The 23613-nt window shown below is 43.1% G+C and overlaps 1 protein-coding gene across 3 annotated transcripts in view; it reads right to left on the reverse strand.

Annotated features, from left to right (window-relative positions):
- Positions 1–337: 337 nt before the first annotated feature.
- dhx9 (DEAH (Asp-Glu-Ala-His) box helicase 9) overlaps positions 338–23613 on the reverse strand; it is a 31637-nt gene continuing 8361 nt past the window's right edge. For all 3 annotated transcript variants that reach the window (XM_061693482.1, XM_061693481.1, XM_061693483.1), the window contains 17 exons: positions 23412–23603; positions 20305–20446; positions 20162–20244; positions 19934–20090; positions 18630–18730; positions 18359–18572; positions 18194–18288; positions 15151–15224; positions 12120–12272; positions 11894–12054; positions 11723–11834; positions 11494–11655; positions 11293–11420; positions 9397–9626; positions 9208–9323; positions 7641–7841; positions 338–686 (listed from right to left, as the gene is read on the reverse strand). In XM_061693482.1, coding sequence (XP_061549466.1) covers positions 398–686; positions 7641–7841; positions 9208–9323; positions 9397–9626; positions 11293–11420; positions 11494–11655; positions 11723–11834; positions 11894–12054; positions 12120–12272; positions 15151–15224; positions 18194–18288; positions 18359–18572; positions 18630–18730; positions 19934–20090; positions 20162–20244; positions 20305–20446; positions 23412–23603 — 2610 coding nt within the window. In that variant the 3' untranslated portion in view covers positions 338–397. The remainder of the gene's footprint in view (positions 687–7640; positions 7842–9207; positions 9324–9396; positions 9627–11292; positions 11421–11493; positions 11656–11722; positions 11835–11893; positions 12055–12119; positions 12273–15150; positions 15225–18193; positions 18289–18358; positions 18573–18629; positions 18731–19933; positions 20091–20161; positions 20245–20304; positions 20447–23411; positions 23604–23613) is intronic.

Below are 23613 nucleotides of genomic sequence, written 5' to 3' on the forward strand. Positions count from 1 at the left end.
TAGCAATTATGTCACTCTTGCTTGTCGAAACTTTGCAAAAACAAAATGTTGAATGAAATAAAAGATTTGGGCAGAAAAATCACTTCTTTGCCTTCAAAGTTGCACACAACATTGAAAGTAGAGGAGATGTGCGACTTGAAATTGCTCAGTCAAGTTTCTTTATCTGCAAAATAGAAGAGCCCATTTGTCCGAACGCGAGGCCGGGGGCCCGGTCTGGCGCGGGAAGTCGACAACCGGAAAACCATTCGGCACATCTTGCCGAGACGGAACCGCATGTCACTAAGATTGGGGTCAAAGATCAACTTTTATGAAGGGAATAAAGGAGGCTGACATGACAAAATGATTTGTTGATTTATTAAAGAAAAAAACAGTAGACAATACAACCAAACGTTTCCACTTAGTAACCTCCGTAGCCTTCTCGGCCCCCCCTTCCTCCGTAGCCTCCACTTCCTCTGTAGCCTCCTCCTCCTCCGCCATACCCTCCTCTTCCGCCCCGATAGCCACCTCCGCCGCCTCTGTAGCCCCCTCCGCCTCCACGGTAGCCGCCCCCCCCTCTGTAACCTCCCCCACCGCCCCCTCTGTACCCACCCCCACCTCCTCTGAACCCCCCTCTTCCGCCCTGGTAGCCTCTTCCACCTCCTCCATCAAGGCGTGCCATCTTGGGGGGGCGAGGGCCATCACCCATCCTGCAGAGATGAGATTTAAGATGAAAGAAAAAAAAAAAAGGGTTTTTTGTTCAAAGATGCAGGCAGACGAAAGCGGCTGTTAAAGGGGAACTCAACCCAAGATGTCAAATGTTTGTTACAGTGGACAAAGCATGCATGAATGAGGTTTTTTTTTTTTTTTAAATCGTTTTTATGACACGTCTCTATCGTCCACATAAATGGACCACCCTTCAATTTTTCACTCTGTCATGTTTCAATTATTTGCTAAAATAATTTACCATTAAGTTCCATTTTTTTCCCCCCTGAATGGAAAAAACACAGCACCCCATATTGACCGCAAAATGAATTGTAGAGACTTTTGCAGACGAAAAAAAACCCCAACTGAAATATCATTCAAAAGTTTTTACACCATTTGCACAGTATTAAGCAGCAGCCCCTTTTTGAGCTAATACAGCCATGAGTCGTCTTGGGAATAATCAACTGGATTTGGGGATTCTCTCCCGTTCCGTCAGGCCGGACGGACGGCGATTTTCAGGACTCTCCAGAAATGCTCCATTGGGTTTAAGTCAGGGATCTGGCTGGGCCATTCAACAACAGTCCTCTAAATGTGTTCTGAAGCAGCGCCGTTATTTTAGCTGTGTGCCCAGGGTCATTGTCTAGTTGGAAGGCGAGCCTTGGACCCAGTCTGAGGTCCTGAGCGCTCAGGAGGTTTTAGTTCAGGATCTCCCCGTAGTCTTTCCTTCAATGGCAACCAGGTCGTCCTGTCCCCGCAGCAAAAAAAAAAAACAAAAAAAAAACACAGCAAGATGCTGCCATCAGCATGCTTCACTGTTGGGATCGTATCGAGCAGATGAGCAGTGCCTGCTTTTCGCCACACATCCTGCTTTGAAGGCACGCCAAAACGTTCTATCTTGGAAAATCCAATTTCTACTATTCTGGGAGTCCGTGTGATTTTTGGCAAACCATGCGGGCTTTAAATGTGCCTGGCACTGAGGAGGGGAGGTTTCCGCCGGGCCGAACTTTTTTACCACCACCTCACTGTAATCTCTGGAGCTCAGCCACAGTGATCTTTACACTTCTTGACCACTCTCACCAAGGCTCTTCTCCCCGAATGCTCAGTTTGTTCTAAGAAGAGTCCTGGTCGTCCCAAATGTCTAAGGATTACGGAGGTTGCTGCGCTCCTCGGAACCTTAAGTGCAGCAGAAATTCTTTTGTAACCTGGGCCAGATCTGTGCCTAACCACAATTCTGTCTCTGAGCTCTTCGGGCAGTTCCTTCGACATCCTAATTCTCATTTGCTCACTATTATGCACCTTTCGCTGTGATTTATTATATAGGCAGGTGTATGCCTTTCACAATCAATATAATTCAACACAGCTGGACTCCAGTGGAGGTGCAGAACATCACAGGGATGATCAGGAGAAATGGACAGCACCTGTGTTCAATGTACGAGTGTCACAGCAAAGGGTCTGAATACTGATGACCATGTGATGTGACATTTTACTTTTTAGATTTTTAGAAATCTGCAAAAATGTGTACAATTCTGTTTTACGGTCAATATAGGGTGATCTGTGTACATTTATGAGGGGGAAAAAATTTAAATATTTTAGCAATTGACTACAATATGAATAGTGAACATTTTAAGCGGGTGTGAATTAGTACTGGGCAATTAATCCTGATTTCCCTTTTCTCACGATCATAAACAAAACAACGTGCTGTGGCGTGGGTTGTGTATGCACGTTCCTGCGTTGGAAACTGTTGCTTTTGCAAGCACATGACGCATGTTCTTCTGCTCTCCCTTTGCATACTGTAAGCTGTTTAATGACACCCCAGTTGAAGTTGACTAAAACTAAACCCACAACAAAATGTATTGAACACATTGTATCTTTAAATAAAAGACATCGTTTTAGAAATCCCCAGCTAGCAGTCAATGGAAACCCCTACTGACGGGCTTGCTAACATTAACATTAGATCTCAGGTGGGATTTACTTTCAAATAGTCACACACAAACGCCGTAGTAACACACACAATGCAGCAATACTCACAGGCACATATTCTTCCTAATCTGTGAAAAACGAGTTGAATAGTCTCATTGCGACTTTGTTCGACTTTATGTTTTATGCTTGCTGTTAATATGCAGCTTCAATGCATTTATTGCACCACACTGACCCTAAGAGGCCATGGCGCGTATAGCAGCAACAGCAGATACAGTCACGGATTTATAACGTTTTCCACACACATCTCAATTACTTATTTGTTCCTGTTTCTTGAGATCTCCGCATGATATCTAGCTTTTGAGTATCTTTGGGCTACTTTGTCAGGCAGGTCCATTGTAAGTGATTTCTTAAATGAGAACAGGTGTGGCAGTATCAGCCCTGGGTGTGGCTCGAGAAATTGAACTCGGGTATGATAAACCAGTTATGTTTTAACCGTTTTGCACACAGGGGTCATGTAGGTTTGGATTTTTTTCCTCCCTCAATAAAAATAACCATTTCAAAACTGCATTTTCTTTACTTGTGTTTTCTTGGACTAATATTGAAATTGGTTTGATGATGGGATACATTTAAGTGTGACAAAAATGCAAACAATTTGAAATCAGGAAGGGGGCAAACACTTTCATACCACTATATGTTGAAAACATCTCTCTTAGGGGGGGCGGGGGGCTGCCATTTGTAGGTCTTCTCATTCTCACAACAGTGCGAATTTGCGAGACTGCGTTCCAACTTATTATGAAGAACACCATACAGAGTTAGTCAATATTTAGTGTTAAATGGACTGCACAGAGCCTTACCAAGATCGTTACAGTGTCCAAAGCAGCACTTTACAAAGCCTCACATTCACCCATTCATGCACGCACACTCATACATCAACGGCAACCACAACACATTGTTGCTGTCGGGTGGAATTTCAGCTAACTCGCAATGGCCGCTGGCAGTTCTCGCACCATTGAAGTTTGTATCGTACCTTATAATTGTATATACAGTGGGCAATTAAGTATTTAGTCAGCCACCAATTGTGCAAGTTCTCACACTTAAAAAGATGAGAGAGGCCTGTCATTTTCATCGTAGGTATACCTCACCTATGAGAGACAAAATGAGAATAAATAAATAAATCCAGAAAATAACGGTCTTATTTGCAAATTATGGTGGAAAATAAGCATTTGGTCAATAACCAAAGTTAATCTCAAAACTTTGTTGTATACCCTTTGTTGGCAATGACAGAGGTCAAACCTTTTCTGTAAGTCTTCCCAAGGTTTTCACACACTGTTGCTGGGATGTTGGCCCATTCCTCCATGCAGATCTCCTCTCTAGAGCAGTGATGTTTTGGGGCTGTCGCCTGGCAACACAGACTTTCAACTCCCTCCAAAGATTTCTATGGTGTTGAGATCTGGAAACTGGCTAGGCCACTCCAGGACCTTGAAATGCTTCTTACGAAGCCACTCCTTGGTTGCCCGGGCGCTGTGTTTGGGATCATTGTCATGCTGAAAGACCCAGCCACGTTTCATCTTCAATGCACTTGCTGATGGAAGGAGGTTTTCACTCAAAATCTCACGATACATGGCCCCGTTCATTCTTTCCTTTGCACGGATCAGTCGTCCTGGTCCCTTTGCAGAAAAACAGCCCCAAACCCTGATGTTTCCACCCCCATGATTCACAGTAGGTATGGTGTTCTTTGGATGCAACTCGGCATTCTTTCTCCTCCAAACACGACAAGTTGAGTTTTTACCAAAAAGTTCTATTTTGGTTTCATCTGACCATATGACATTCCCCCAATCCTCAAACTTCAGACGGGCCTGGGCATGTACTGGCTTAAGCAGGGGGACACATCTGACTGTTTGACTCCCTGCCGGCGTAGTGTGTTACTGGCGGTAGCCTTTGTTACTTTGGTCCCAGCTCTCTGCAGGTCATTCACGAGGTCCCCCCGTGTGGTTCTGGGATTTTTGCTCACCGTTCTTGTGATCATTTTGAACCCACGGGGTGCCATTCACACAAGTAACGAGTGGAGGACAGAGGAGCCTCTTAAAGAGGTTCCAGGTCTGTGAGAGCCCGAAATCTTGCTTGTTTGTAGCTGACCAAATACTTATTTTCCACCATAATTTACCAATACATTCTTTAAAAATCAGACAATGTGATTTTCTGGATTTGTTTCCTCATTTTGTCTCTGAGGTGAGGTATACCTATGATGAAAATTACAGGCCTCTTTAATCTTTTTAAGTGGGAGAACTTGCACAATTGGTGGCTGACTAAATACTTTTTTGCCCCACTGTATGTATAATATACAGTGCCGTGAAAAGGTATTGGCCCCCTTGTCAAATGCTTATATTTTTAAATAGTTTCGCCACTATAATGTTGAAGATCATAGAGCAAATGTAAATAGACAAATATCACCCAAGTGAACTTCAAATGCTGTTTTTAATTGGTGATTTCATTTATTAGGGAAAACCTATTCAAAGTTACCTGGCCCTGTGTGAAAAAGTACTGACCCCCTAAACCTAATAACTCGTTGGACCATCCTCAGCAGCAACAGCTGAAATCAAGCATTTTTTGATTACTGGCAATGAGTCTTTCACATCTCTCTGGAGATATATTGGCCCAGCACTCTTCCTTGACAAATTGTTTGAATTCAGCAAAAATGTAGGCTTTTCAAGCATGAATGGCCCCTTTAAGGTCATGCTGCTGCATTTCAATCGGATTGAAGTCTGGACTTTGACTAGGCCACTCCAAAACCATTTTGGTTTTTTAAGCCATTCAGATTGCTGGTGTCTTTTGGATTGTTATCCTGCTTCAAAACCCACGTGCGCTTCAGCTTGAGGTCACAAACTGATGGCTGAACATTCTCCTTCAGGATTTTCTTTTTGAGAGCAGAATTCATGGTTCCATCAATCGCAGCAAGTTGTCCAGGTCCCGAAGGAGCTAAGCAGCCCAAGACCTTCACACTATCAACACCATGTTTGACTGTTGGTATGATTATCTTTTTCTGAAATGCTATGCTACATTTATGCCAAATGTAACGACACACACACACCTTCAAAAAAAATCTAAATTCTCATCCAGTCAGTCCATATAATCTTTTCCCAAAAGTCTTTTGGGTCAGCAGTGGTTTCGGCCTTTGAACTCCCCCGTGGATGCCATTTTTGCCCTGCAGTCTGTTCCTTCTTCTTGTGTCATGAACACTGACCTTAACTGAGGCAAGGGAGGCCAGCAGTTCTTTAGAAGTTGTCCGGAGTTCCTTTGTGGCCTCTTGGATGAGTCATTGCTGTTCTCTTGGGGTAATCTTTGTAGGTCGGCCACTCCTGGGAAGGTTCAACCACTGTTGCATGTTTTCTCCATGTGAGGATAATGGCTCTCTCTATGGTTCATTGGAATACTAAAGCTTTAGAAATGGCTTTTGTAACCCTTTCCAGACTGAAAGATGTCAATTACTTTATTACCTGACTATTCTTGAATTTCTTTGGATTGTGTCATTTGATTGCACCTTTTTTTAGATCTTTTTTCCTACTTCATTTTGTCAGATAGGTTCTGTTTATGTATTTTCGTGATTGAACAGGTCTCGAGGTAATCAGGCTTGGGTGTGATCAGTGAAAATTAACCAAAAGTTATAAGCCACAATTCATGGTTTAACAAGAGGGGTAATTACTTTTTCCACACAGGGCCAGGTAACTTAATAAATTAAATTACTGTTTAAAAACAGCATTTTAAGTTCATTTGGGTTACATTTGTCTGATATTTGTCTGATATATAAACTAGAACTAGCAGACATTCCAACAGCTTCTTCCCTCTTGCCATCAACTTCTTAAACAGCTAACCTACAATTCCATTGCAACATACTGCAAATTTTGTTGTCTTGCGTTTGTTGTCACATTTCTGTCGGGCCAATTATACAATACCCGTGCACTCACTGCACTAGTCTCGCCACGCTGCACTATTTGCATATCTGTTGTTGATCAATACTGGCCACTCACGCCAGAGTAGCATCTGCACCACTTGCACATTGACTGAGGACTATCTGCAACATTTGCACAATCAACATTGTCCCAGATTATCGCACTACTAGTCAATTTAAACCGCATACACTCCTTGAAGTCTCGGCGCCCTTTGCACAATGGTCATTGCACCGGACTATTGCTACATTAGTCATTCAAACTGCTCTAAGTGCTAGAGGACTCTTTTTGCACAATTGTCCCCCTTCGCCCCCCCCAAATAAATTAAATAAATAAAAACATTTGTACCGGCATTACCAGATAACTAGCAACCCTTTATTGCTCAGTGACTGTTTTTCTCAATGTTTTTATGTCTCAAAAGTGTTCTCTGTCAATTGACTGTCTGTTGTCGTACGAGAGCGCCTCCAACTACCGGCGACAAATTCCTTGTGTTTTTTGGACATACTTGGCAAAATAAAGAAGATTCTGATTTACATTTATTTTGATGATCTTAAACAAAGTGGAGAAATTATGGAAAAATATAAGAATTTGAGAAGAGTGCCAATACTTTTTCATGGCACTGTATATTATATTTGTATGTGCTTTTGTCTTTGTTTGACTGCTGTGTGCATTTAGATAAGCATTGCAAATCAGAATCTGTTCTCAATTGCCTTACCTAGAGAAATAAGGTTAAATATTGCCATCGAATACCGTTGCACCCCAAAACCACCCCCAAATCATGTTCAATCTCTACTACGCAAAAAGAAAACAAAAATATTTAATGACACCATCATTGATAGAAATTGTATAATACTGTGCTAGCTCGCCAATGATTTTGCCAAAGATGCTCTCCCTGCCCCCCTTACGTTGATTAATTATCCTATTTAATTCTTATTCAATAAACGCAATAATAATAATAAGAGTACTGTGTTTCGACTAGTGCGGGCACATAAAATGTATTCTTGCTTTACATTTTTGGGGGTTTAGTTTCCCTTTAAACTTCCTGACAAAATTCAATGAATGGCCTAGCCCTGGCTGGCTCGCCAACACGGTCACCTGTGGTTGGCAGCAGCCAGATTGATCCCTGCGGCAGAAGGCTTGGAAAGATGTCTGATGAGGTTAAGCAGCCGCTGGTTGCTCTGGTCCATATGGGAGATGTACTCGGGGTCTTTGCTAACTTCCACCACCAGCGCCTCCAGCGCCGCCCGGAGAGCCAGGATGTGGCCCGCCGTATCGTGAGGGATCCGCAGCTTGATCCTGCACGCATCACACCACCAGTCACGTGATTGGCCGGCCAAGGCGTTGGGAATCGTGCACTCATTCCCTAATCCCTATATAGGGATTTTTAAACAGCGGACCTAGATACACTACTACCAAAAGTACTCACTCACCTGCCTTGACTCACATATGAACTTAAGTGACATCTTGCCAATGCAACTAATACACAGATCATTTTACACTTGAGACTGTGAGTGCACGTCATGGAAACAATGAGTCCTAACCCTGGAACAGTGAATCCTTGCAATTTATCATCACGGAATACAGATACAGTCATCCGACGCGATGTCACGGTTCTTGCTCCCCGGTCCCGCTATATTGCAGTTCTTACTCTCTTGTACTGTTTGTACAATATTTGTGTTGTCCATTACTCTTGCTCTCTCAATATTTTCAATGTTTAGGCCTGCCACGATAGCGATTTTCTTTTTTTTAGAACAATACATTTTCTCAAAAACTATAAACAATAGTATTGTTCCTTTTTTTATGACATTGCACAAACGCAACCCTAGTGAGGATAAGCAGTTAAGAGAATGGATGGATGACATAATGATATGAGAGCATAATAAAGAATTGCACACATCTTACAAATTCTGCCCTGGTAATCAAACATACGAGCACAAATGTGCAAGGTTCTTTCATTTACTAAATAAAAGTAGGGCTGCATTTCACAATAAGGGCAAGTAAATAAGAGAAAGCTATAGGTGTGCAAATAAAGAGCTCAACTTAAGAAAAATAAAGTCATAATTTCCCCTTTTCTGTTTGGCATCGATAACAGTAGAAAAAACAATTTTCCATATTTCAATTTAACAAAACTTAACAACTGAATCGTTTTAAAGGTTATGTTTGTTCAAAGCCTTTGTTTTGGTTCAAAATGGCGTTTCCCAAACATACACTTTTAATAAGTTTGAGTCCTAACCCTGGAACAGTGAATTCGGCCCTCCTCTACCTCAGATTGGCTGGGACCAAGACAGGACTTGTACTTTTAGTGGATAATGATTTGCTGAAGCACGACAACAACACACACACCTAGGTAAGCAATGCTGTGCGTCTGTAGACGTAGACTGATCATGTTTTATGCATCCCTGCTCATTTTTGTGCGTCTCAGACGTGGGACGCACATCAAACGAGATCCTTGTAGTGTGAATTGACTTGGTAATATTCTTACAATATGATCTTGTACTAGTCTTTATGTCTTTCTAAAAAATTAGATAAAAGTCATCACTATTAAAATAAGTACAGAAGGATGTTTTCACTAGAAATAAGATCAATTCATTTTTCGTGTTTGCAGTGAACAAAATGGCCAATTCACTACATAGTGGATATAGGCAGCCGTGTTTTCTCTCACCAGTCGTCAAGCTCCACCACTTCTCCGTTGGAGGAGACCACCTTGCAGGCGAAGAGCAGAAGCTGCAGCGCGCTGACCAAGGTCATCCCTTTAGCAGAGATAGCTCGCGTGCGGATCTGACAATGCCACAACAACGTGTCATTCAGAAACACACTTCACGCTAATAGCTGCTTTGAGCGCGGGCATTACCTTCTCGCTGAAGACGAAGAAGGGCGAAGGGTAGACTAGGTCGTGGCTGGTGAAGGGGCAGTTGACGGAGGATTTGTGGATGAGGGCGTTCCGTCCCTCTGTGGTGAGGATCTTCCTCTTCTCCTTGTGGAAACAAACGTTGGGATAAGCGCCGTAGGTCAGCAGAGACACCACCACGTCCAAGTTGTTGTCCGGTCCCATCGCCGTGAACATCTGCGTCATCAGACTCTCTGACGGGACACGCACAAGCACAATACCAAAATTAGGACTCTCATGATATACCGGCATTACGTATCTCGATAACGATGCTGAAACAATACCGTGGTAAAAACGAAAACCATTTTTTGATTTCATCAATTCAAAAGATTATTACACAGTAGTGGATATGAAAGGTTTTTATTGATTTATTAACTCATTCAGTGCCAGCTGTTTTCACAGCAGCCAACTCCTCAGTGCCAGCCATTTTATAGGATTATCACTGATCTTTCAAGGCCAACAGAATATTGTGTTCTAAGGCCATGTAATCAGGGAACCTACCAAAACAAAGACGAGACTCTCTTCATTCGAAAAAGAAAAAAGGTTTATTTCCACCTTTGTTTGTTCATCAGCCATAGAACATAACCAACCAAAAACCTGTTCCCAGTTAAAAAACTGAGAAAATTACCTTTTTGCGAAAAGATCAATTTCAAGCAGAACTGCTTTTGTGGCACCTCAAACCGTGCTTTCTGTCTCAAAAACAACATTAAACACTAAGTCTTTTGACGGCAAAACACACATTTATGTACAGTGCCGTGCGAAGGTATTGGCCCCCTTCTCAAGTTCTTATATTTTTGCATAGTTTCCCGACTTTAACATTTAAGATCTTCGAACAAATACAACCTAAGTGAACTTCATACTTTCATTTATTAAGGGAAAAAAAACTGGCCCTGAGTGAAAAAGTACTTGCTCCCTAAACCTAATAAGTGGTTGAGCTATCCTCAGTAGCAACAACTGAAATCAGGCGTTTTTTATAACACTGAGTCTTTCACAGCAAAAATGGAGGCTTTTCAAGCGTGAATGGCCTTTTTAAGGTCATGCTGCTGCATTTCAATCGGATTGAAGTCTGGACTTTGACGAGGCCACTCCAAAAGCATTGTTTTTTTTAAGCCATTCAGATTGCTGGTGTGTTTTGGATTGTTATCCTGCTTCCAAACTCAAGCGCGCTTCATTGACAGATTATAATGTGTGATCAAAACAGTGATCAGATTAGCCTACTTTGTTGTTAGCTAACAGTGTTGTATTTAGGTACGTAACACAGTATTGTGTTCGCTAACAGTAGCTCCTGTCATGAAGGCTTCCAGGTCCAGAGAGGTCCACAGCACTGAATTTGGGTTCAATGGCAGCATGACCATGATCAGCTATGTGGGGAAAAAGGGAAAGGCTCTTTTGCCGCTTAGCACAATGCACCAGAGCAAGATGGTGGACGAAAACATCCATCCATCCGTTTTCTGTACCGCTTATCCTCACTAGGGTCGCGGGCATGCTGGAGCCTATCCTACATCACTGAAGCAACGGAGAGGTGTGGCGTGACAAAAACTGCTGCAATCCGGCCACAGGAAAGAAGCACACAGGGCCAGCAGAAGAGAAAGAGGTGCCAGCTGTGTCCAAGAAACAAAAATTGCAAAGCCACTGATTGCTGTTGGAAATGCAGTACCCCTGTGTGCAATGGTGTGGAAAAAGCTTTTACATAGGATGCAGTATTTCTAAATTTGAGTGCATTTGATTTCTTCCAAAGCTAACATTACAATTCCATCACTATTGACATTGTTTCGTATGGTTGGTATGGTTTCATTATCGACGGCAAAGTATGGGGATACTTTTCTAGTACCAGTATCGGGTGCAGCGCTATTCAGGTACCTTCGGGAAATCCAGAGTTGACCAAGATCTCCTTCAGCTGGACTTTGGCCTCCCAGGTCATCCTCAGGGTGGCCATGTTGAGACGTTTGTGTTCGCAGAAACGACTTTCTGCGTCCTCGCCATTAATCCTGAAACGGAGCGAGGGGGCGGGGCGATGGGTGGCGCGCTCTCACGTGTGATCAGCAGCGGCGACACACCCACCTGACGTCGTCCCAGGCCTGGAAGACGCACAAGAGCGCCACGTGGTCCGAGAAGCGGCTGCCGGCGAAGTTCCTGTGGACGAAGCCCAGACGCTTTCCCTCATTGATGAACGGTTCTTGGAAGCATGACGCCGCAGAGATTGTGCACATGGCGTCGCCCACACTACAAATGCACACACGCATCAGGACAGGAATCAAATCGGCAGCAACGGGAAGTGGAGGACACTGACTGGAAAATGCAACCCATGATCATCATCTTCCCCAGACGAGGTTCGATGGGCAAGCGGGCCAGGATGCGCCCCAGCGGAGTAAGCTCGTCGTTCGAGTCCAGCGCGTCCAGTTCTGTGCACAAACGCACGTAGTTCTTGCGTGGCCTCGATCGTGTGTGCGCGGGTTCTCACCTCTAAGCGTGTGTTCCGCCTCAATGACTGCGTCCAATGGCGGCGGCTCGATGGCTTTAGACAGAAAGTGACCAATGGCGCCGAGCCTCAGCAGCTTGATGCTCAGAGCAACTTCATGCAGCGGAGTCCGAAAGATCTCTGGAGTCATGTGGGTCTCCAGTCTACGCATACAAACAGGAGAGTGGCTTACCGGGTCACGCGGTCCTTGTAGCGGGCGCGGTGGTACCTGTCAAATCGCGCCCGGCTGCAGAGGTGGAAACAGAATCCGGCACGGACTCGTCCGGCTCGCCCTTTCCTCTGCTCCAGGTTGGTCTTGGAGGCCCACACGGTGGCGTAGTTAGTCATGTTGTTGTGAGACGTGAACAGCTTCACCTTCTGCCTACACGGACGAGAGCATCACTCAATCTTTTGATTCCCAACAAAGCCCCCGTGCGTGGAATTTCATACTCTCGAATCAGTATAAGGAGATTTTATATTGCAGCGGTGCTTTGCGATAGAAGTGACTCGACTTCAGCGTTCTTTGAGATACGAGCCGTCATTCGACCGATTTTTTGTTTTAACTTGCGAGTTCAGCTAACGCTAATTAGCGTCTATGTTGAACACAAGTGGTTGCGCAACATGTTGACAGGCAATATGACAGTACTCCTTCAGACACTTTGTCCTCAACGTAGAGCAACTAATTAGTGCCGTACTGATGGGCTCAAGAGACCCATTGGACATTATGAATCCCGCAAGGCGGGAGACGCCACGCTGCAATATGATTGGATGCTGCAAGGACTGCCTAAAATAAGTGTGAGTCATAATAACACCTCAGTGTCTGTCTTATACTGCCACCAGGTGGCCGAACCAGGCACACCAGTAGGAGCAGCATTCAATTCATGCAGGGTGACAAAAACTGCTTAATTGCATTTATGTCATTGCTGGAAGTAGCAACGTGACAAGATTTCCCAAAAATGAGAATGTGTCAAAATGCAAAGTCTGGTTGAAACGGCCACTTCTACCAGAGTACAATGTAGCAAGAATTTGGAAAACCAGATGATGGGTTCCGTAGAAATTGAGTTGTTTGCGTGTTGTTTTTGGGGAACACTTTTGTATGTTTATTGCCTATTAAAAATCCGGTCAAACACTACAACTTCAATACTTCTCAACATCTCTACAAAAATTCACACACTAATAAAGTTGGCCATGCTGATTTCGATTTTGAACTTGTTTTTTTATTAAAATGCTCATTTCAAGCTCCTAATTAGCGTAAATTGACAAAAATGTTTGTCAGAATTTCATAATTTTTTTCAAGAGATGGTGTCTATTTCCGTCCCTCCCCCCCAAAACAAAACTAATGAAGCCAATTAGTGTATATTGATATATGAACCTATAATGTACTTTTCAAAATATATAAAATGTGAAAATGTCAGCATCGGATGACATGGTAAAAGGAACTTTGTAATTACATGAATTACATGATTTCACATGAAACTATTTCTCAAGAACTACTGGATGGAGTTGGCTGAAAACTTGTTATGCACCTACTTATAAAGCTATTGTGTGGAACTATGAAGTTTGGTGCTACACAATTAATTCTACTTGATGATATAGATGCCTGAAGTTGTACTTAAGACGCCCACAAAGCTAGTCTATTGCAACCTTGACATTATCATCTTGGGGAAAAAGTAATTAATGGTCGAAAATTCTTATTTGCATTTAGCAAAGTATCATGCAAAAGATGTGAATATTTAAAGCTATCATCTTGAGTAGACAGTACATTATATACAGTAGTTTATACAAACGTTAGTCAAAAGTTATGCCACGGACTTGCGTTTTTTTAATATGGATTAAGCTTGGACGTGTCGGGTCCATCTATGCCCATGCAAACTGAGTGCATTCTTCAGAAGATTAGTCAAGACGTACCGAATCTTTTGTTGATCAATGTATTCAAGCAAATTCATCATATCCACGCGTTCAATGTGGACCGATAGCCTCATAGCTTAGCTTATGCTCATTCTGTGGTCAAAACTACAAGACTACACGATCGTTGCCATTTTACCAACGACCGCAATCAGAGCAAAAGTTTCTTTCCTTCTTTCTGGGTTATTTAGCATTCATGGGTGAATGGGCCACTTCATTAGGGACACCGAGGAGGAGGTGAATGCTATTTGGAAGGGTTTCATGGCAAGGAAACATGACTGAGGTACAGAAACGAAATGGATCACTCCAATAATTTAAGGGAACGCATGTTTTGTTGTATTTAACTCGCCCCGAGGACATAGCAAGTAAATGTACAGGTGAACACGCATGTGTCACAAGTCGCGGCAGCTTATGTTTTCACTCGTTTCCAAGTTCAATTACAGCAGAAAACTGTAATGATGCATGACTTTCTTGATATTAACAGTTACTATGGGGTTTTAAGGAATACACTAAACAGCGACACAATGCCTGTACTCATCCCGAAATGGCCAATTTTCCAAACTCTTCGGCATCCTCGCACAGACGTCCACAGCCCCACTGGATCATTCCCATTCGTCTGCTACAAAAGGATGCCCTTCGTCGACTAGCTGACAAGTTTCACCAAAAATGATCCAAAAATAAGCTGGTACGGGCAAAAATGCCAATGTGTTCTCAAGTCGCCCCCCGAAAAATTACGGAATGTTTTAACTCCATCACTTGCCCTAAAAACGCAAGTAGCCCACATAGAACACTATTTGGAAGAAGACCAGTGTGGGAAGTCGAATAGTTCATGTACTTCAGTCAATGTTTTTTTTCATTTATAAATCTGTTATGGAGGATTTTAGAGGCATTTGAAGTGCGCCAGCCACGTTTTTTTATTAGAAAATTCCCCCAAGATGGTGGCCATTTGTCACAATACTGGAAGGGATTAATCGCATTTCAAATTCATTTTATTTGGTAACGATAATTCCACATACGAGTGTATTGAGTTGCAAGCATGGTCATGGAACAAATTCAAGTCGTATCCCAAGGCCCCATTGTATTGTCATTTACTATATTTTCTACTTGGAATTCTTTTTGAAGAGCTTATGGAGTCGCTGCATTCGGTATTCACTTTTCCCCCGACTCCCCATCATTCATAACCATTTTTATTTAGTGAACTATATCGTTAAAAAGTCCACTTAAAAGGTCAGGATTTTGCAAGATGCATTGTAGGATACATTGAGGGCAACCTATACACATTCCAACAGCACAACAAAATGGCCACCTGACTACATAGGGCATTAAATAGAGGCTCGGGAAGGATAAGAACTTACTTGCAGGAGTCTATGACGTAGACTACGTCATTGATGGTGATGCTGGTCTCTGCTATGTTGGTGGACAAAATCACCTGTCAAGCGTTGACACGACATTACATTAGACTATTGTCATTAACACTGCATTGACAAAGACAAAGACATTTTCAACACTTTTTATGGGTCAATCTTTGTAAAAATAACAGACTCGTGGTAATTTGTGAAAAAATTTGAACTTGAACAAATTTGTACATAAACAGATGCAAATACGTGATATACAGAATATACAGTACAGTATGGTATACAAACCTATGTCAACACGGGAGAGCATTTCGACACGCATGTACAGGCTACGGCTCCTTTGTACGACAAAAAAATATATATATATATATACACATGGAAAATATCCAGGTACTATGGGAACATTTAAACTAAATACACAATTGTGGTATAAACGAACAGTAGTGCTATGAAGTAGTGTAGTTGATTAACGTATTTTCCGGACTATAAGCCGCTACTTTTTCCCACGCTCTGAACCCTGCGGCCTATGCAACGATGCGGCTAAAATATAGATTTTTTTTCGCTAACAGCTATCAGGGGGAGCAATAAGTGCAAAAACAAGACAGGCCAAACTTGTTTGAACGTAATGCCAGGCTAAATGCTTAAAACATGACCGTTTCCCATCACGCACTAGGGTTTGGTCATCCGCAGATGCCTCCAGCGTGTAGAAGAGGACGACGCTAGTTTTTGGCACACTCGACGCAAAACGCAGCACGACAAGCAAGAACGCAAAATATTTTTAGATTTTTCCACACCCTCATCATGGAAAGCATAAGCATATGATGCAGCTTTTAAGTTGAAAGCCATCGATCTGTCTATCGTCCTTTTAAAGCGGCACTCCGAGGTGAGTGGGAGGCTTGGATGAGCAGCGGCGAGAAATCGTTCAGAAAAACTGGCCACACGCGAAGATCATCCTTTTCTGAGGTCTGCCAGTGGATCCGAAAAGCGTGGAGCAGTGTGAAAGAATCTACGATCACCAACGGATTTTGAAAGGCTGGACTCCTACGTGAGGAGAACAGCACAACTTCAGCGGTAACCGCCTCGAGATGAAAATGACATTTGAGAGCGACACCGACAGAGAGACTGAAACGGTGTGTGACGGAGATGTTCTGAGGCTCTTCAACTCCGACACTGAAGACGACGACTTCAGTGGTTTCAGTGAACAGGAGGAGGATGAATAAAAAAGGACTTTTCTGTTTTGTTTGAGCCACTTTACTGCAGTGTTACAGGGACTGCTTGGAAACAATTAAGGTATGTAAATAAACATTTACAAAATCTGTCTGTGTAAATATCTAATTTCACAACGTATAGCCTGGTGCGGCTAATATGTGTAAAAGAAAGTTCGACAAATTTAGTGGCCGCGGCTTATATTCCGATGCGCTCTATCGTCCGGAAAATACCGGGTTTTGTGTGATATCGCCTGGAGAAAATCTGGTCCAAAAATGTCAAAATGAACAAATTGGTTATTTGTCAACATCTCCTGGACTCTCTTATTTGGTCCGCTACTCCGGGAAGCCCAGAGTCGCCACCCTATAAAAGTTCACTTCCAGAGCGGTTTGTCCTAATAGGTCTGAATTTCCAGAGCTTCAAAATTGTGTCAAGAACATTACTGTGGGACAGTCATAATCACAATCATTCAATATTTGTCATTTTAATGTTTTTATTACAGGAACCTTGTAATGGTGCACGCGGTTGCAGTCTGAACCAAAGTACCAGTATATGAGATTTCGACATTCCATCAAAAATATTTGTGTCTATGGATTAATTCGCCTTTGCCAATTCTGTTTTCCAGCCTGATAAAAAAAAAAATAAAAATAAAAAATAAAAAAAGTCCATCAAATCAGATTAATCAGATCGCAAATGGCAAAATTTAAATTTAGCACTCTATTTTGCAAACAAACAAATAACGTTGATAGACTGAATTGGATAGTTTACATATGGACAATAGTTTTGGTTTCTATTTCGACATCTCTTGCATGCTATTTATAATTCATATTTACATTTCCTATATCCACAACTGCTGCTGAAACAATGCAAATTTCCCCACTGTGGGACTAACAAAGGTTATCTTATCTGTTGTATTACAAATATTTATGACTAATACTAATATCTACTTTTAACCTGGCCACTTTCTGAAGTGACCTGTGCAGTGACGTACCAATTTATTTCCAGTTAAGATGCGGTGTCCTGTGTGGACGTTTATTCTTTAGATCTTTAAACGCGTATTAATTGGCCTGTTATTTTGTTGTTCAAAGTTGGTTACTCTCTGCAAAACGCCAGTTCCAGCCAGACCCATGTGACAAGTGTGCTGTATCACCAGATCACTCACTTCGATGTTTTGCGACCGCTAGTAACGACAGCTTAGCAACGAGCATGGCTTTGACATCGTCTTCGGCTATCCACTCCTCGTCGTCTCTTCGTGACACTTGTAAGAAGTGGAGCTTATTCGCTAGCTTGGAGGCAACGATCACAGCCTTACAATGCGTTGAGACATCGGACGCAAACAAAACTTTCGCCTGCACGGCTTGGCAGCCGGGGGCGTAATAAAATAGTGAGCACCAAGCCGCTGTAATTTTCTTTCCCCAATAGAAAATTTTCTTTCAAACAATCGGTAACGAGTCAACAAAATACAGACGTTCGGTAACATTTGACAGCTCTGGAAGCGCTTCTCCTAATGGCTGACAAGCTTCGGTTCAAAATACGCACCAGTAAGCTTGTATGGACCCAAATTCTGAGGGAGGGGTCATCAAAGTGGACACGGCAAAATGAGCGTGACGTTTCAAACCGTCACTTGCCCTAAAAAACTCAAATTAAATAGTGCAAATGGAACATTAGACAGGAGAAAAGGTCACGTACTTTCATCAGAAGGTTTTTCTTTTTAATGATTGTTAAAGGCCTTTGAAGTGCTCATTCCAAGTTGTGTTTTTTAGAAGATTGCACAAAGATGGCGGCCACTTGTGACATTGCTTGTAAGATGGCAGACGTTTTGTGTGCCGTGACCAACCTTCCTGATGTTGTCCGGCACGGGCTCAAACACGAGCCTCTGCTCCTCCCGGGGTACCTGCGAGTGAAGCGGGAGGATCCGGTAGCGGCTACTTCCTGGAAACAAAGCGTGACGGTGTGTCGCCTCCACGTGGTCTGATGACGCCGCCGTGAGAATTCCACGTACCGAAGTGCGGGTTGCACTGCAGGTGGCGCTGCATGGCGTAGATGAGGTTCCAGCCGGGCAGGAAGACCAGGACGGCGCCCGAAACCTGCAGCGTTTCGATGTACTTGAGCAGCGCCTCCACCAGCTCGAAGGACATCTCCTTCTCATTCAACAGCGCCATGGAGCGCTTGGTCTCCGCCGAGTACTCGGGCCCGCACATCACGTTACAGTTGGTCTGCGGGAGAGAACATCAGCAGCCGCGTGTTAGCTCGGCCGCATGTGGCGTACTTACGTCTTCGTCTCCGCCGCCCTCCTCGTCTTTGTCTTTCTTCTTGCGGTCCGGCGGGGGCGGCACAAAGTTGGTCATCTGGACGCAGTCCTCCAAGAAGTACTCTGCACACAACAAAACAAAACTTTCAGCTCAAACATGTCAAAGGACTTTTTGCCTCACAACGCACATTGCGGGGGTCGATTCACGCTCCTTTTTATAGGGCTAATACGGCCTTAAAATAAAATGGCCCATTTGTTTCCACAAAAATCCAACTTACAGCATTTTCCCTAATTGTTAATAGGAAAAGCAAACAATCAAAACAAGGTCTGCTATTCTTTCATTTCTCTTCTTAGATTGGCTTCATTTCTCCTGATATCAAACAAGCTTTAAAACATTTTCCCCCCCTAATCAAGCATTACTTTGCATCAACTTCCATAGATATACAGTAAATTTGGTCTGTCCTTTTGGAAAATGTCCCTTTTGTTAAAACATGTACGCTATCAGTGAGTCAGGTTTGGACACGCGTCCTCATGCTATTGAACGAGAAACTGTCCAAACCTTTGACCAGTAGTGCAAGTAGAGTAGTATTAAGCATTCCTGAATAAATGAGTTTTGAAATGTTCATCAATGTAGAATCATAAAACGAGCTGTCAAACTACATGGATCAGCTGACCCTTGTGTAAATCTGTCTGTAACTCTTTTTTTCCCCCTCATATAGAGTTGTGAGTTGAGGCAAGGTGACCTTGGAATCACAATCTCTCTGTGCCTTCAAGGGCAACTGGTTTTGCAGCAGGAGAACAGAGACGACAAGGTACACAATGACAATATAAGCAGTGATTAAGAAGACTATTGAAAGTCAGACATTATAAAAACATCAACAAAAGAATCATCGTACCCGTACACAATATCCCCATTCAATGAACAGTATCACGAGCAAATGTTAAATCCAGAGCTAATACCAAAAGGAAGCACACAACTCGACTTTCCAACATGTGGATAACATTTAAATGGGCACATTGTCTTTGTCGACTGACTGCCTTTCGGGGGGGGGATCCTTTTCATATGCAAAACAATGCGCAAAGGATTCTGCTCATGTTTTATGATCCTTAGCCGGAAGCAATCTCACTCGTCACTTCCTTGAAAGAGCGCTGGAGTGGTTGGAAAAGCATCTGCATGCAGCAACCATGAGGCGAAGTTGTCAACACTTACTGTTTTTGTCAACTAGCTTCTGTCTGTTGGCAATTACGTTGTTGTGTGCACGTTTGAATTGTCCTGACAAATAAAGTCAAACCAATGTATAAAATGGATCGTGGCGCTGCCCCTACCTTGCACGGAGAAGGTGCGTCCAAACACCTCAATGATGGGGCAGTTGAAGAAGTACTCGCGGAACATGCTGGTGTCGATGGTGGCCGACATGAGGATGACACGGCTCTGCGGGAAGGCCCGGACCACGTCTCTGAGGACCACCATCAGGAAGTCCGTCTGTAGACACGCGGCATGCGAAAGGTGAGCGAGGCGAAAGGTGAGCGAGCGGCTGCGGACGGTGACCTCACGTTGATGTCTCTCTCATGGATCTCGTCCACGATGACGTGGCTGATGCCGCGGATCCCCGCCTCCAGTTTTCTCAGGAGCACGCCTGCAGAAGAGCGTGAACGTCACGGCGCTCTGTCGGAGCGGAAGCGGCAGCCGTACGTACCGATAGTGCAGAAAAGGATGCTCCCGTGGGGGCGAGGCAGAATGGACTCGAAGCGAACGCTGTAGCCGCAGCTCCGACCCAGATCCTCGGCCCGCTCCATCGCCACGCGCTCCGCCACAGACACCGCGCTTATACGTCGCGGCTGAATACGACAGAAGATGAGATTTCCTTTTCTAAAAGCATTTATACAATAACTCAAGGTGAAAACCACAAATGTTACGGCAGTGTTTCAAACTAATCTCGACAGAAAAAACGGTCATGGACCAAATCATCATCAAAATCTACAATATATATATTTTTTTTTATTTCTCCTTGGGAAGTTCCCACTGGGAGCACTGATTCAGTGTATTTATGCGAAACATCATTATGTAACCAAAACAAACATAACCTAAAACGCTTCAGTTGTTAAGCGTTGTTAAATTGAAATATGTAAAATTGAGATTTTGCTGTTTTGTCAAACAGAAAAGTGGAAATTCCCACTTTTTATTTTTCGGAAGCGCTTTATTTACGCGTATTAACGCTCTCTTTTTATTTACTTGCTCTTATTCTGAAATGCACCCCTACTTTTATTTATGAAACGAGAGAACATATCATATGTTTGATTACCAGGGCAGAATTTGTAAGATGTGTACAATTCTTTATTATGCTCTAATATCATTACATCAGTGGCATTAAAAAAAGAAAGTTTTGGGGAAAATATATTGAGAGCGCAAGAAGAGCAATGGATAACAAAAATACTGTACAAACAGTATAAAAGATAGACTAAAAACTGCAATATAGCGGGATCGCGAAGCAAAAAGCGTAATACAGTGGAGGATTACTGTATCTGTATTCCGTGATGGTAAGTAGCAGGGACTCATTGTTCCAGGGCTGGGACTCATTGTTTCCATAACGTGCATCCCGGGACTCACGTCGTCTTAAGTGTAAAATGATCTATGCGGTCACCAGTGTTGCCACAGTTAACCTGAAAAAGTAACTTAGTTACTTTACTGATTACTTGAGCTTAAAAGTCACTTAGTTACTGTCCTGATTTCAAAAGTAACCAAATTAGACAAAATTAACTTTTTAGTTACTTTCAGCCGCTCCCAACTGGCAGGAATATCACTTATCCACAGTACAAAAAAGCATTAGCTTAACTGTAATCATGACTTGATAATGTACGCCACACGTTACAGAATGAGGTCAAAAACATGAACCAACAACAACTTAAATATTAGTGTAGTTGAAGCCAAATCAAATCAGCAACTTAGTGCAGACTTGACAAGCCAACACAATACAGTAAGTACATCAACGTAATCAAGCACACCATTCTCACTACACTGGCGATTGTGGTCCATGAAGCCAAGTGTGTGTGTGTGTGTGTGTGTGTAAACGTGAAATAGAGTGACTGACACACACACACACACACACACACACTCACACACACACAATAGCTCCCCCCAAAGTAATACTGATGCGAAGAGCGAGAAACCCGTTTTTTTCTTACTACATGACGTCAGCCGTGCACCGCGTTCAACCAGCTCACAGTCTGGACTCCAGACCAAATTGAGACTTCTACCTTTTCATTATAAATATATATATTTAAGCGAAATATTGTAAGTCCTTCAGTCCCAAGAATTTACAATACAAGTACCTTGACCTTGACATATCATTATTATTATCATCATCATCATCATCAGGCTTTACACAATCAGGATTTTTGGGGCCGATCAAGTTTAAAAAAACGATAACCGACCACCGATCCGATCGCAAGCTGGAGCAATGTGTCTATTTACATGACACATTGACTTGTGTACGGTATGACTTGTTCATTTATTGTAAATATTTGTGAACTGTACACTGCATCTTCAAATGTATTCTCTAGCATTTTAGACAAAAGTTAAAACATCAATGACCTCTAGGAGGCATTCAAGGATTGGCCACTGACATAACTTTAGTTCAAATCAACATTACAACATGACAGAAATAATGGGTGCTAACTTCCTGTGATTAAATTACTTTATTGCAATTAAATTACTTTAATAAATACGGTTAACGACATGCGTACTCTAACTTTCTCACTGTCACGGCTATATGGACGGTGGTTGTCCAGAGTTGGCGTCCGTTTGGCTTCCCCCCCCGACACCGCGTTGCTTGAACGCGCCGTGCTACTCCTCGTGTACATTCTTCAGGTGCCCGATCAAATTTGTTGTGTTGAAACATTTAGATGACTGTCCCCACGACGTACTTCAGGTGTGCACAGACTGCAAATAATTTACATGTTGTTTGTCGGAGACACCGCAAAACAGTCTCACACCGACGACGTGTTTTTTCTCCGACAAGATTGAAAAAACTTTATCACCGTCAGATAGTTACAGTACTGTCCCGCAAGACACATGACAAGGCTAAAAATAAAACTGGCTTTTGGATTCATACGCAACGGCGACGCAGAGTTAAATGTCTTGTGCGGAGCCGATCGATGACGTCATTGATCGGATCGGCAAATTAATGAAAGCCGATCAGCATAAAATGCTAAGATCGGCGTAAAGTGATTATAAAAAATTATTATAGTAGTACAGCGCTAAATTGATGTTTACAGGAAGCTACTTAGCTCATAAGGTTGAGATAGGGGTAAGAGTGAGTTTTTACATCATTTAACTTGATTTGTATTTTATTTTTGTCTATTTTGTTCTTTTTTATTATATCATTCCTGCGATTGGCTGGCAACCAGTTCAGGGTGTAACCCTGCCCCTCGCCCAGAGTTAGCTGGGATAGGGTCCAGCACGCCCACGACCCGCGTGAGGACAAGCGGTTTGGAGAATGGATGGATGGATATTATATCATTCTTAGGTTTGAAATAAACAGTTCAATCAATCAAACGAAACAAAAGAAATGACCAAGAAACGCAAACCCAGCCAAGAACAGCAGTCAACATGCGCATCAAATCCTTTCCTAACACGTATCCTGTGGTCTTGGAGAAGCAAAATTCTCGCACCACGCCACCTCCACGTTAAACTTACACAAGGTGACAGTGACTGACTTTCAACTTGGGGCCAGAAAGCAGAAGATGAGAGGAGAAGAAAAGGAGAGAAGAAGATTGTGATTCTGAAGCTGACATCCCACGTTACCTGCGTGACGACGATGTTGCAGTCTGAGGCTCGGCCCTCCCTGATGAAGCGGTCCAGGATGTACTGCGGGACCTGCGTGGTCTTCCCGCAGCCGGTCGCTCCTCGGATGATCACCACCGGGTTGCTGTCCACCGCGGACATGATCTCCTCCTCAAACTGTTTGACGGGCAGCTGCTCGCGATCCGTCAGCATCTACTCACGC

The sequence above is a fragment of the Phycodurus eques genome, chromosome 13 (assembly GCF_024500275.1).
Source record: "Phycodurus eques isolate BA_2022a chromosome 13, UOR_Pequ_1.1, whole genome shotgun sequence".
Lineage (NCBI taxonomy): Eukaryota > Metazoa > Chordata > Actinopteri > Syngnathiformes > Syngnathidae > Phycodurus > Phycodurus eques.